The following is a 14,640-nucleotide window of genomic DNA, read 5'->3' on the forward strand; positions in this document are numbered from 1 at the left end:
CTTTTTATGTGTATGCAAAAAACTAATCTCATCTATTATGACTTGATTTTGTTATTTTAACTTTCTAAGGGTAGGCTTATCTTCACATTTCTCTTCCTTTTTGTACTAAACACAACTTGTACTCATCCTGTACAGTGTAGCGTAAGCATCTTTGCCTCAGTGCACGTCTTCATCTTCTTGATGTCCACTTCTCCTCCCTGTCGGATTTAGACTCCCCTCTTAGACTCTTTCCTCTCGTACCAGCCTGTGCTTCTGTGTTCTTCTTTCTTACACCCTTCTGGTATTGGTGGGTGGTAATAAACACATGGATGATTGGTTTAATTATGCCCAGTGCTCTCTTATCTGTTAAAAGTCGTCTATCTTTAATGAGTAAAGTTGCTTTCTTTTTAAATTGAAAACGTAATGCACTTTGATCCACAATAATAAAAAGGTTTCATTTCCTATTATTTTTCTTACCTTAAAGGGGTGTTTGGAAAAGTGTCACATAATTAAAGTTTCTTGAGTTGGTAATTCCACTAGGAAAATTCTGTAATAAATTTTATTTCTTCCTAATGTTCTGATGGGGAATGAGCTGGAAATGACCCTAATAGTCCTATTTCTTGACCTGAGCCATTTCATGAACATTTTTAAAGTACGATAATTAGTTTCAAAAAATCGTGATAGACCCAAATAAATCAAGATAAGGACGCAGTAAGTGGGGGTATAGAATGTGTCCTTCTTTGAAGTGCACATAATTTCTTAATTCCCCTTTACTGGTATACCTGATTCTTAACAGTTTTGACAATCGATGTTTTACTTTGAAGTTTTTTGAATAGATTATGCCTCCAGTGCCTACTGTCATTCATCTCTATGGCATTTCATGGAACCAGGTGTGTAAGAAGGGTCACCATTTGTGACTTTCACAAAGAAGCCAAGAGCCAGGGTGTTGAAAGCCCTCGTGGAGGAGGCTGAATGAATTAAAAATTCACCTGTGAAGGACTTTGGTAGAGAACAGAGTTCCTTCCTTCTCTTCCTGTAGAATAAGGAAGCCTTATTGTAAAAGTAGGTTTTAAGATTGCTTTCAATGATGGTCACAGTGCAAGCAAAGAGTAAAGACAGGTGAAGCAGACACAACAGGGAGACAATACGGGCAGGAAATAAGATTATTTAAAAATGTATGCCCTGGAGTTCTTCCCCTGTGCTGGCAGAGGAGGGACCACAGATCTGACCCAAAGTTTCCTCCAATCTTAGGAAGAAGAAAAACAGATGGGACAGATGCTGGGAGATCCCAGCTTAGTAATTAGCCTCAGGAACCAATGGGATAGATTCTGTCAACAAGCTGGTTTCTTGTGTGCTGTTTTTATAACTATGATCTGTTAATAGTATCCAAGGATTACAGTCCATGGGAGAAAAAATCTAGAACATTCCTTCCTGAAGCCCAAGGCCTAGTTAACTCGAATTGACATTATAGTCCCTACACTAGTGTTAATTAGGGTAGATGTGTTGCTGCCTAAAGTCATGAGAGATTTTATTATTTAGAATAAGCAGTTAAGCCTCATGAAACAGGAGCAGTTCTCAGTTACAGGAGGGAAGGTAGTGTTCACAGTCACAGATTCAGTCAACAAATATTAAGGACCTGCTACGGGTCCCACTGGGGATGTGGCAGTGAATAAGAACAGTTGTAAAAGGCAGTTAAGAGATGGATGTATAACAGTGTGAATGTACTTAATGCCCCTGAACTGTACACTTAAAAATGGTTCAAATGGTGAATGTTATGTCTCTTTTACCACAGTTTTAAAACTGCCGCAATCCAGGCAAGTAAAAGGCAACTTCGTGGGACTAGATCAAGCACGTGGGGTGGGGGAGTGTTAGGGTCTCTGAAAGGGGCCTCTTTCCTGCCTGGAGGGGTCCTTGAGCCCGTGATCCAGAAGGACTTGGGAGCCACTGCCCCCACCTTTTGAAGTTTAAGGAGCCAACTGGAGTCTGGGGTCCACAGGGTGCGACTGCAGAGGAAGGGGAAGGGCCCCAGTGCCCTGGGAGGCTGGCGCCTTAACGTCTTCACTTAACCGAGCGTGTCCTGGTGCTTCCTTCACAGACGGCCATCCTGAGACGACAGGGGCGGTACGTATGCTCCACCATCCCTGCCAACGCACAGCAGGAAGCTCAGAGCTTATTTGTTACAGAGGTAATGTATTTCTTCTATGCCTCCTCCCCTTTTAAAAATTTCAGTGATATTTTCAAGAAAGTGTCAAAGAGGTAATTACATTTTTATGGTGGAAGTTAGAATAGAAAAATAATAAGAAGTTTTCAGAGTCTGAAACTTGGACAGAAATGTCAACAGGGGTCAATTTGATGACAAAACATGAATTCTACAAAACTTATCTCATAGCCTTAGAATAGGAGTAACTTGTGAATGAACTCACTGGACACCTAGCAGACTTTGATATTGTTTTTTTGTGTGGTTTTTTTTGCTGGGTTTTTTTTTTTTTTTTACATCTTTATTGGAGTATAATTGCTTTACAATGGTGTTATATTGTTTTTAATGGAGACTCAGCATATGCATTTATGTATTCGTTGACTTCATTTATGTGTTTATACTTGTAATTTATTATCAAGATTAGTTCAATATTCATGAAGTACCAGGTAACAATGAGCAGAGCCTAACTATCCCTGATCAATATATGATTATTATTACTTTTGTTTGAACATACAGAAAACGACTCTTTCGTTAAGGAGGAAAGAAAAATTATTGCTTTGAGATTGCTTGCTTGTTCTGTCTTGAGGTGTTTGTTTCTTCCTACAGGTGCCTTTAGATAGGACGAACGAGTTAGATGTTTTAATTTTGTTTCTTGAAGTGCTCCTTCATTTAAAAAATAGTGTATTTTTATCCCCATTTTTCTAGTTGATATTTAGGAGCTAAATATGCCCATCAATAAATTTGCCCACTACAAGGAAGCTATGCTGTTCTAAGCAAAGGACCATTACAATAACAACATTTAGTTTCACTGAGATTTTTGAAAACTTGAATGTATAGTTAAAATTTTTGAAGTGTGTTGTTCTCTTAGCATTCTGAAAAGGTAACTTCTTGTCTTACCTCCTTTGCCACTCTATTCGTAATATTAATGCAAGACAAACACAGCCAAATATGTTTACAGAGTCTCAAATGTTTATTTTAAAGCAGGACATTAGGCGAACTGTCCTGCAGCCTGTTTTTGTAAAGAAGGGTACACTGCGGCACAGCTGCACCCATTTGCTCGCTCACATATGCCTGTGACTACTTCACATTACAGCTCAGACACCAATGGCTGCAATGGACACAGTGTGTCCCTCAAAGCTGAAAATACTTGCTATCTGGCCTTTTGCAGAAAAAAATTTGTTGATCCTTGTTTTAAAGCATATAGTAAAATTGTTAATTACTAATTCAGTTCTCCCAGTTTCTTAAAAAAAATATTGTGTTTGAGGGACAGCTCTCCATTAGGTTCTCCCATCACTGCAGGCTGGGCAATAGCGACTTCACCCTGTGGGGCAGGAGCCAGCATAGCTACACCCTCTTGGGCCTCTTCCACCAGGGTGGAGTGCAACAGCACTTCCGCCCCGTACTCTTGTCCACAGGAGGATGACCTAATGGCTTTAAACAAAACAAAACAAAACTTCAAAAACCTGCCAGTATAACTTCAAAATATTATTGAATTTCACAAGTTTGAAAGGTCAGTCATGAAATCAGCCCAGTCAGATCCCTGTCTCTTTAGAGATGCAGTTCTCTGCGTACTGATTTCTGATTGAACCCCTTGTCTCCTAGACTTTCTACACCTCCAGAGGGGTGCGGGTTGCTTGCCTTGTTCTGTGCACCTGCCTTGGAATTTTGCCTGTGCCTGCCTTGTGGGTGGTCAACAATGGCTTATTAAATGAGTGAAGCTAGTTACTTAACCTGGTTAACTGTGTTTTTTGCAGTTCCTTATAGTTTAAAATATTTAAACATTCTAATTATCTTTCTTACCCATTTTCCGTAAGATATTAAAAATCTGGGCACTCAGGTGTTCTGTTCATAAATGCACTGATTATGTACAAGTGTATACTTATTTATTTATTTTTAATTGGGCAGGTACATTTTATACTTCGGAATAGGTTTAATATCCTACAAGAGACTTTGGTGGTATGAAAGCTGAAGTTGAAGGGCTTGGTGAAAAACCAGAACAAAGATAATAGAGCATGTCCACAAGGCTGTGTCATACATAGTCTGACCTGACTTAGCTATGCTAATGGACCCAGGGGTAGGATGGGAAAACCCAAACCTACAGATAATTCTGAAGTCATACTGGTTTTGGAATGTGATTTTGAGTGTGGATGTCTGATGTTCTAAATGTGAAAATGCTTTGAAATTAAAAAAAAAAAAAGCAATTATAAGAATAAAATGGTATTTAAAAACATTTGTAACTACTTAGCAAAGAAATTGAAAAGTTGTTCAGCTCCCACATCTGACTTTGTTTTTAACCCTTCTCTGCTCTTTATTCCACCTCAGAATGATAATATAAAAAACTTATTCTACCTTCCGTTCACAACCTTGCCAATAGAGTGCTTAGTGTAGAGCCTGGCACAAGAGGCATTAGCTGTAGTTACTTTCATGACCTTGGGGTTTTGCTTCAGAAAGCCTTCGGGCATGAAGTATGAAATGGATAAAAAGGTTCACAGTATAAACAACAAAGTGAAGTAAACAGAATAGAGACTTTGTTCATGATGTTTCAGCCAGAGTCAAGTCAACTAGGTACGACTAATACATTTAACTACCTATGTTTTCACTTTATTCATTCATTTTTTGCCACACTGACATCTATATATGTGTAGTCTAGAGCTGTCCATACAGAAAAGCAAGTTCGCTGATGGAAAATAAATCAAATGCTTCACCTGTTGATTTTGACTCATTCATATTTGAAGATCTGGTGGAGGAGACCTTATAATCTTAAGACTCTACACACTACTCAGTGGATCCTCCTGGACAGATGAATGAAAGACACCGTGCTGGTTGGTCGAGCTTGTCAGATAGCGAGGTAGTTTAATGCAGTCCGTGTAGGTTGGTGTCACTGTGGAATCTGGGCAATGGACTGCTCCATACTTTGTACATTTGTACACATGCACGCACACATGTACACGTGAAGAGATCATGGTGCCACTGTGAATTGGAATCTAAATCTTTCTTCCTAATTACCTCACACTGTCTCTTATAAATAAAATGAAAATCTGAGGGCAAATGTATGTAATATTGACTAATGAGCAAGTTTTAATATTAGTAAATACTATGGAAGTATCTTTAGGTTCACACTTTCCATTTACTTTCATGTTCTTCTAGAAGCCCACATGACTTCTTAGGAGCCAAGTGGTTTTAAGTCAGAAACAGCACATTGTTATGTAAATGCAGCAAGAGGAGGTGAGGTTTGTCTCCTTGTAACATCTGCTTATCCTCTGATCATGAATGACGATGACCTAAGTGACCCCTCTCCCAAGTGTAACGTTTCAGTGGTTCTTAAGCTTCATAGGAACCTCTAATGGTGGCATTTCAGGCATGAGAGGGTTGAGGGGAAAGAATTTTTTTGATATTGGTGTGGGTGTGCATTCATAAACTTTCCCAAATGTTTTCCAAAAGTCATCACATGTCTTTTTTCTTTTTCTCTTATGCTTTTTTTTTTTTATGCTCTCCCCCCCTCCCCAAATAGTGCATCAAAACCTATAACTCTGACTGGCATCTTGTGAACTACAAATATGAAGATTACTCAGGAGAGTTTCGACAGCTTCCAAAGTGAGTAAATGATCAGACCACACAAGATGGGGTTATACACACAGGGAAAGTTCTTTGTACTTGAAATGCCTAGGGAGATGTGTAACTTCACATGCAATCAGAGTGATTAGAGAAAATATTTCTAGATGGTTTGTGTGTATATGGGTTAGCTATTGTTTACAGGGTATTTGTTAATAGTACTCAAACCTGGTACTCTGGGAATTGGTAGGTGGTAAGAAACACATGGATGGTTTAATTATGTTCAGTGATTCTGCTCAGGGTACCACTGATGAAACAAAAACAGGTGAGATTTTTTTCAGTGAGAAACAGAAAACAAAATGTAAGTGCATTGAAATATGCTGAGGTGTGTTTTATCTTAAAAATAATATTTTGAAGAGACATGAAAAGCATTTTATATTGAACAAATTTTATATTTAAAAAATGTACATCAAAGAACAAGCATTTTCTCAAATTTCTTTACGTCCTTTAAAGTATTAACTCATTCTAAAATATACCAAAAGCAAGTGTGTTTAGATTGATGAGCAGTAGTTAAAGTAAACCAGGTATAGATAGGTCTTGCCTTGAGAGGGTATCTGTTATAAAATGGTACATCCTGAAATAACACAGTTGGCAGATTTTAGTTTATTATGAAAATTGAAAGCACATAATGATGGATTGTGTTTCAAAAGTAACCGTTGCCAATGAAAATTTTAATTAAGACCCTGTTAATAAATTTTTCTTAGGGTTTGTTCCATCTATGAGTTTGAACTGTTTATACTATTCTCGGTGGACCTAGCTGTTTGTTTTTTCTGTTTGTGTGGTTCAGCCACTCCTTAAGAGCGTCCAGCCAACTTCCCAATTGCCTCTTTTTAAACCTCTGCTGAGAACACTCCCTTCCAGCATTGTCCAGATGGGTACGCTCCTTACTTCTGTGTGTACCCAGTACTTATCTGGGGACTTAATTCTTCCTGTTTGGTCGGTAAAGCTATCTTCACTGATACGTTTGTTCATGCTCTTCTCACGACTGAAAGAGAACCGACCGGGGATTCGGTGTATTTTATACGATATACTTTTACTGCTGGTGGATTTTACCTCTTGGCGTTAATAAGAATTTCAGTTGTGTGATGAGAAGTAGACGAAGGTTGTAACAGTGATTAAGAACATAGACTCTGTAGTCGGCCTGCATCATCTACTTACTCTGCCCTCTGTAAGCCTTAGTGTCCTCATCTGTTAAGTGGTCTTAGCACCAGTCCCCACCATCTAAAGGACTAACGGAGTAACACATGTGAAGTATAGCACAGTGCCTAGCACATAATAACCGTTTAATGACTGATATCGTTATTGTCCTGTTTTTGTTGTTAATACCATCATCATTAAGACTGTCGTTTCCAATCACTTCAGATGGAGTGACCTCATTTAAACTTCGTATTAAAAGTTATTCTACCATGTGTTTATTTATTAATACACTTTCCCATTTTTAATCTACGTAACTCCCAACAAGCCATGCCGTCTTGTCTGCCTGGCTTTTGGGAGCTCTCTAACTCTTGCATCACCCACTTTGAAAAGCAACTTCATCTGTTGTTTTTATTCTTTAGCCAAGTGGGCCAGCTTTGGATTTGTTAAATGCTGGTTCCTTTGATGGGGGAAGAAATGCAGCATCTCTTCATAGATTAGGTAATTATAAAACAAGATTCTTTCTTCTTTTTAAAGCAAAGTGGCCAAGTTGGATAAACTTCCAGTTCATGTCTATGAAGTTGATGAGGAGGTGGACAAAGATGAGGTAGGATGCTTGCTGGCGGATCGAAGGATTCATTTAGTTCACAGATTTAGAAGATTCATTGGAAAATTACCAACATTTAGCCAAAACAGGAATTGGAATGTTCCTTGAAACCGGGGAGGAATTTTTTTAAAATGTATTGTTTGATTGATTGAAATAAGGTCTCTGTTTCAACTTGACTGCTTAGCATTGCCTGTTCCTCTGGTCCTTGTTTATTTGTTCTGAGATCATTTTCAAAGTCCTGGACAAGATTTGGCTACATTGTTAAAAGATCAAGATTACTTAGATCCTAAGTTGAGGTTGTTTTTCAGCAGGCTATTTGAAACAAACTGGCAGCCAGTAGATTTTAAATGGCTGTTTCTTCAGTGAGGGCTCTGAGTAAAGTAGATAGTACCCAGAACCTCTGAATTTAACAAGCCCACTCCCCCTACTATTGGGGGAACGGTTATGGCCAGAGAAGTGTATAAAGAGAGCCAGGCATTAAGGTGACCGTGTCCACTGAGCAAGGAAAACCTAATAAAAAGTTAGTGCTGCCCATCTCTGCATTACTTACTCTTCCCTACTCAGTATTAGATGCCTAATTGTGAGTGTTAACAATGTCCATGGTAGCAAATTATTTTAGAAACAACTTTAAAAATATTCTGGGAAGAGTGAGTGGTCATTCAAAATGAAAAATAAGATATTAAAAACTTGGTGCTGATTAATAGTAAGAGGAGGACCGATTGAAATAATGCACATAAGAGCGCACACCAAACTGTAAAATCCTAGACAGGTAAGTTACTTCTATTATCACTAATAATAACAACAGTAAAACCACCAATATTAAAATTGAGGTGGGCTTCCCTGGTGGCGCAGTGGTTGAGAGTCCGCCTGCCGATGCAGGGGACACGGGTTCGTGCCCCGGTCCAGGAAGATCCCACATGCCACGGAGCGGCTGGGCCCGTGAGCCGTGGCCGCTGAGGCTGTGTGTCCAGAGCCTGTGCTCCGCAACGGGAGAGGCCACAGCAGTGAGAGGCCCGCGTACCGCAAAAAAAAAAAAAAAAATTGAGGTGGTCTCAGACAAAGCATAAGACAGGTCTTTCTGCAGTTGTCTACTTGATTACAAAAATAAACATCATAATTAGACTAGTCCTCAGGAGGTGTGAGCTGGGTGACCTGACAGTGTAGTCCTCTCTTCCTAAGGCTCCTACTCAAGTGTGTATTGGACACAGTCTTAGGGGGCAGAGTCACAAGGCAGAGGTCTTAGAGAGTAAGGAAAGGGTGGGGGTCAGGATGTGGTGGAAGGTTTGCCACATTGTGTATTTGTGTGTGTGTATATTTCATCTGTCTGTCTGCTTATTATATGTGCAAATATAAGCCTGACTTATTTATAGCAGCAGCTGGCAGCCCCATGCCCTTAAACCCAGATCTCAGTGTTCGGGTCAGAACTCGAGGAAACATGTTTCTTTACTTTTCTAGCTGTCGCCCTTCACTTTTCTCTCTCCTCCTTTCCTCTCTCCCTGTTGTGGTCTTGCCTCTCTCTTTCCTTCATTTCTGTTGCCCCAGCATTTTATCTCTGCTTTCTTTATTGCCTGCCTCATATTTCCTTCCTTTCTTATTCACCTTTCCCTGAACTAAGCATCTGGGAAGTTTTCCAGGAATTTGCTTTTGTCCTCCAACTATATGGGAGTGTAATGTGAAAACATTTTTCATCAAACCGGGCGAGACCTTACAACTTGAGTGGTTAAGTATGGTATGTACTTTCTGTGGCTCATTAAACACTTAAAATACTTGGGGGGGAAAAAAAAACTTGGACTAGAACAAGCTTTGCTTTTTAATGGACTAGCATTTGCTTTTTAATGGACTAGGCTTGTTCCACCTCTTTTATTGATAAGTGGACACAGTAGGTGTTAGTGCCAGACAGTTACTCCAGTAAAGGGGCGAGGGGCAACCTGGTATGAATTGAACGGATTTCCCATCAGTAATATCGGGAGATTGATTGCGACGTTGCCCTTGTCTCCTAGGATGCTGCTTCCCTCGGCTCTCAGAAGGGTGGGATCACCAAGCACGGTTGGCTGTACAAAGGCAACATGAACAGTGCAATAAGCGTGACCATGAGGGTAAGGAGGCCCATCACCCTGCTTTCCCCTTACTAAGCCCTTTTTTTCCTGTGGGTCTTGGAAATGATGCTCAAGATGAATGGGCATGCTGTTTTTTCTGACAAAAGTGACATTGTCTGGTGAGTGAGATGCCTCCCTGGTGATCGGTGATCGACCCCCACTGGTACAGCCCCATTTCCACCCGCTCCCCTTGTCACCCTCCAACCACCAGCGTAATGAGATCATCGTAAGGCTGGTGTGAAGGTGCAGTCGCCTTACAGCCTTTCTTCTCCGTATTGACTACAAAAGGGATACTTGGTACCTCGTAGAACATCACCGAGGGGCTACACCTAAGCACTTTCATGGAGGTCTTCCTGCAGTAAAGTCAAGAAAAGCAAAAATCAAGGACTAAAGGGAAAATGGTTAAATTGGAAGGGGGTTGTCAAGAGAAAAGTAAAACTAGTGTAAAAACTATTCAGGAGAGAAGTAGGACCAATGAAAGGCCAGAATTAATAATAAAGAGAAACAATGGAAGTGAGGTAGGATGAGCAGGGGATAAAAGTTAAATCAGGGGAAATGCTGATTGTTGTAATCCTGAGGCTGGAAAATCGTCCAGTTCCGTGAGGCAGAGAACAGTTCCTACTCTGTGTGAGCAAGACACCCTGGGGATTTGAGAAAGTTTCCATCCTTCTGAGCTCCATCCCAAATTAGACTGAGCTCCATCCCAAATTAGAATTCCCTGCACCGCTTCTGGGTGGTTATGTAAAAATCTCTGATTCTGTGGGTGAGAAAAATGACCCAGGAATGCTTAGTGAACCAACTCCACAGAATTTAAATTCAGTAAAATTATTAGATGTGTTGGAGAGTCTTAACTCACCCAGTTACCTGGGGCGCTGGCCAGAATTAGATTTGTTTTGGAGAGAACTGAAATGGTTTTTTCATAGGGTGTACTTGTGAGTTATTGAGAGAGATTGTGGCTGTTTTCATCTTGAAACCATAATTATGTGTGTATTTTTCTCTCAGTCGTTTAAAAGACGATTTTTCCACTTGATTCAACTTGGTGATGGGTCCTACAATTTGAATTTTTATAAAGATGAAAAGATCTCCAAGGAACCAAAAGGATCAATATTTCTGGATTCCTGTATGGGTGTGGTTCAGGTAAATATGAAGCGAGTTTTATCGTTGAGTTTTCTCATTTGTAAAAGTACCATCTATGAATTAGCAGATTTAAGCAAACACTTCAAAAAATGGCAATATTCGTGGTAGAAGTGTAATAGCAGACTTAAAAATGAGTTAAAGGCTTGTTTTTCATCATTTTAGAAGATAGTGGGTACAACACACATGCCGAATTATGTCGTAGGAGGCCCGAGTGCTCTGCATATGAGTTTTTATGTTTAAAACCTGGCTCAGCTACTTTTTAAATTTAAATTTATTTATTTGTTTGTTTATTTTCGGCTGCGTGGGGTCTTCATTGCTGCACGCAGGCTTTCTCTAGTTGCGGTGAGCGGGGGCTACTCTTTGTTGTGGTACGCGGGCTTCTCATTGCAGTGGCTTCTCTTGTTGTGGAGCACAGGCTCTAGGCACGCAGGCTTCAGTAGTTGTGGCACGCAGGCTCAGTAGTTGTGGCTCGTGGGCTCTAGAGCGCAGGCTCAGTAGTTGTGGTGCACGGGCTTCGTTGCTCTGCGGTATGTGGGACCTTCCCAGACCAAGACTCGAACCTGTGTCCCCTGCATTGGCAGGCGGATTCTTAACCACTGATCTACCAGGGAAATCCTCAGCTACTTTTTAACTGTGTGACCTTGGACTGGCTATTAACTGAAGTTTCTTCACATGCAAAATTCAGATAATGATAATATTTCCTTAATAGGGTAAGAGGATTGGATGAGTTAACTTGGAAATATTCAGAACAGTTCTTAGCATCTCTGGGATGACTTTTATCATGATAGTATCAATGGCACAGTGGTATATTGGCCAAGAGACTGGGTTTCAGATTCAGAGTGAGTTCAGATCCCTGCTCTACCCCTTACAGCTCTATAACCTTGGAGATATTTTTCAACTTCTCTGTGCCTCAGGTTCCTCATTTGTTAAATAGGGATAATGATAATACTGAATATGGTTATGGAAGGGATTAATCAATACATGTAAAGAGCTTAGAGCGGTGCTGGCACATGGTAAGCATTCAGCCAATATTAGGGTTGGGGTTAGGGTTTGTTATCATAGTGCTGTTACAGTTGTAGAGTTAGTCTTAAAAGTTACTTTAATTATACATGATACATGAATGTATTTGTATTATGAAATGTTAGACAGTACAGGTAGTGCAGAAGTCCCTGTTGACCCCCATATCTCCCTTTCTCAAAGAGCTACCATTAGCAGTTTGGTGTGCCTCCTTCCATGCCTTTGTAGAATTGCCTTTGAAAGCAGGTTGGCAGTTTCCCCAATCTGTCTGTTCGTCCGTCCATCCACTCATCCCTCCAGTTTTCCAGGAATATCTAAGGCAGCAGTTTACAAGGATACATAAAACACAGGCTAATATAAATATAAAGTGGTGTGAAAGGAGTCAGGGTAGGGAAGAGATGAAGTGGGATTAAGTTAAGGAAAAAGCATGTATTTTAAAGACCTCACTAACACCCGCTATGGTGGGTGACAAACCAGGCTCTACGCTTTCTAGCTTGGAGACCCGTTCAGTTGCACAGTGTCTGTAGATACAAACAGTCCAATTAGTCAGAAGCTGCCCGAGTAATCTCAGAATGAAGCCCATTCAGGCGTTTCTCTTGGGGGCCCTCATACAGAGGGCGCTGTGTGATGAACGAACAGTCTTCTTGACGGCTCCTCACAATAGACGCAGTCACCGTTATCAGAGAATTCTTCCTTAAGATGACTCAGTGTTCGCTGATGACATTAGCCCAAAGCTCGGTTCTCTAAGAAAGGTTTTGTGGGGCCAGTGTGACTAAGGTTAGAGACACAGCTCTGGTTTGACCCTCAGGTATACTTGCTTATGCGTTCACATGTTTACTTAAAATTAAATTGCATTTTCATCCAAATAATACATTCATCTGGTTTAAATGTCAAACAGTACAGAGAGGTAGCACTAAAGGCACAGTCCTGCCAGCATCACCTCACTTCACCTACTCCCCACTCCCTGAAATGGCCATTTTCAACTTTTTCCACTGTTTTTTTTTTCTTGGGATTTGCCTCCATATTGTTAGGTAAGGAGTGTTCGCTGCTCTTCATTCATCAGTTGTGGACATTATGTGATGCTAGAGAGGATTTTAGCTCCTGCAGCCCTCCTTCATGCTCTAAGCTGGACCGACTGCTTCCTCAGCCTCTGCACAGTCACCATCCTGGAAATTCCCTTTGCTGTCCTGGCTGTGTCAGATTCCTTGTTTCCAGGATCCCATGTCGTCTTCTTTCTCGTTTTCCTTTCTTGTTTTGGAGGAACACATCCTCCAGGAGCTTCCTGGAAATCATGTGTAAGATCTTAATTTTTTGAGAGTTAGATGAAATTTACCTTAGAATTTGAAGGCGTTCCATTGTCTTCTAGATGCTTGTGTTGTTTTGGAGTCTTATGTTATTCCCTATTCTTCACAGTCTTCTCCTTATCTCTTATCTATGGTGACCTGAAATTTAGGTTATTGTGTCTTGATTTTGATTTTTTTGGTAAGCTTTTTTGTTAAGGCATGACATAAGGAGAAAATAAACATGTAATGAATGAGTTTTTACTGAGTTTAGATCTCTATTATCTATTTGTGCTGAGAAGTCTGTTCTTGTTCTGGAGACTCTGTCCTGCATGTTCTAGCCGCCTGGGTCTTCTGAACTCTGGGCAGCCTCCTCAGTTAGCAAGACTGTTGGACTCTGTTCAGGCTCACCTTCCTGGGTCCAGATATGGCCTCCAGGCAGGAAGTGATGAGGTGATGGTAGGGCTCACCTCATCTATTTCCTTTCTATCAGGGATCACAGGGCTGCCCTGATGGTTGCAAAATACCTAAAAACAGTTGTTTCATCTATTTTGCCCAGTTATTTCTAGTAGTTATGTTGGGAGAATAAGTCCAGACCTTGTTGCTTCATCGTGGTCAGCATGGAAGTTGGGGGTCCAAACTCAGCTGGCTACAGGGGCCAAGCAGATAAATTAAGTGAAAGAAGAGGCCTGGGTGTAAAGTGATAGGAAATGCTGGGGACTGTGACAAACTGGAGCACAAGTGGTCCCGTTTAAAGGGGCAGCTGATGTGCTGGGTGGCACTGCCAGCTCAAGGTTGCCAGCTCATCTGGTTCAGGAAAACCAGAAATACAAAATTTTAGTTAAATCTTGGTATTTTTAGTTACTGGTGACTAATTTAAAAACAAACAACCCCCCCCCCAAAAAAAAACATTGTTTTTGGTCCTCTAGTGCAGGACCAAACCCTAGATCAAGGTGATAGCACCACTTAATATTCATTGAGAATTATTTTTGCATCAACAGCTAATTGGCACATGGCACTCTCAGCTTGTAACCCAAACTCAGCTGAAAGCTGCCACTGTAGAAACCAAATTATATCAAAGTATGTTTATTCACAGCATAAAGGAAGGAGTACCAGAGCGAATTGTCAATGACCGTGAAGTAACTTCTTGGGTGGGATTGCCAAGTAGGAGTTCCATTTGGATTCTTAAGCTGAGAGACCTTTTCAGTTACATTTTAGTTGAGTTTTCTGGCATTGACTTTAAAAAAATGTTTAAAGCAAAACTAAATATATTTGGCAACTCATTTGGAAAGTAGCAGTAATTACTTTTGTTTTATAAGAGTTTTGTTGCCTGTCTTCAGCAGAGTATAGGTGATTTACAGTACGGAGTCCCCAATCACTCAGTCTCTGGAATACATTTCGGAATCTAAAGTTCTGGCTTCAGTGGCCATCCCTTCCTTCATATTCTTTTTGCAGGTGTGGCTGATGGTGTTTTACATTTAACGAATTGTGTCTAAGGCTTCAATATGTTTAAATAATTTGTTTTTATCTCCACATCTGTTTGTAAGCTCACCTCCAAAAGTTGAGGCTTAAGTATTTCAG

The 14,640-nt window shown here is 40.5% G+C and overlaps 1 protein-coding gene across 14 annotated transcripts in view; it reads left to right on the forward strand.

Annotated features, from left to right (window-relative positions):
* The window catches only part of DOCK9 (dedicator of cytokinesis 9), a 215,175-nt gene that overhangs the window by 78,928 nt on the left and 121,607 nt on the right, over positions 1–14,640 (forward strand). For all 14 annotated transcript variants that reach the window (XR_014298048.1, XM_082675480.1, XM_082675487.1 and 11 more), the window contains exons 3-7: positions 2,075–2,164; positions 5,688–5,770; positions 7,460–7,529; positions 9,530–9,625; positions 10,628–10,762. Coding sequence is in view for 13 of the 14 variants with exons in the window: in XM_082675480.1 (XP_082531606.1) it covers positions 2,075–2,164; positions 5,688–5,770; positions 7,460–7,529; positions 9,530–9,625; positions 10,628–10,762 (474 nt within the window). In the remaining variant the exon portion in view is untranslated. The remainder of the gene's footprint in view (positions 1–2,074; positions 2,165–5,687; positions 5,771–7,459; positions 7,530–9,529; positions 9,626–10,627; positions 10,763–14,640) is intronic.

The sequence above is a fragment of the Grampus griseus genome, assembly GCF_964374135.1.
Source record: "Grampus griseus genome assembly, chromosome: 18".
NCBI classification, from domain to species: Eukaryota; Metazoa; Chordata; class Mammalia; order Artiodactyla; family Delphinidae; genus Grampus; species Grampus griseus.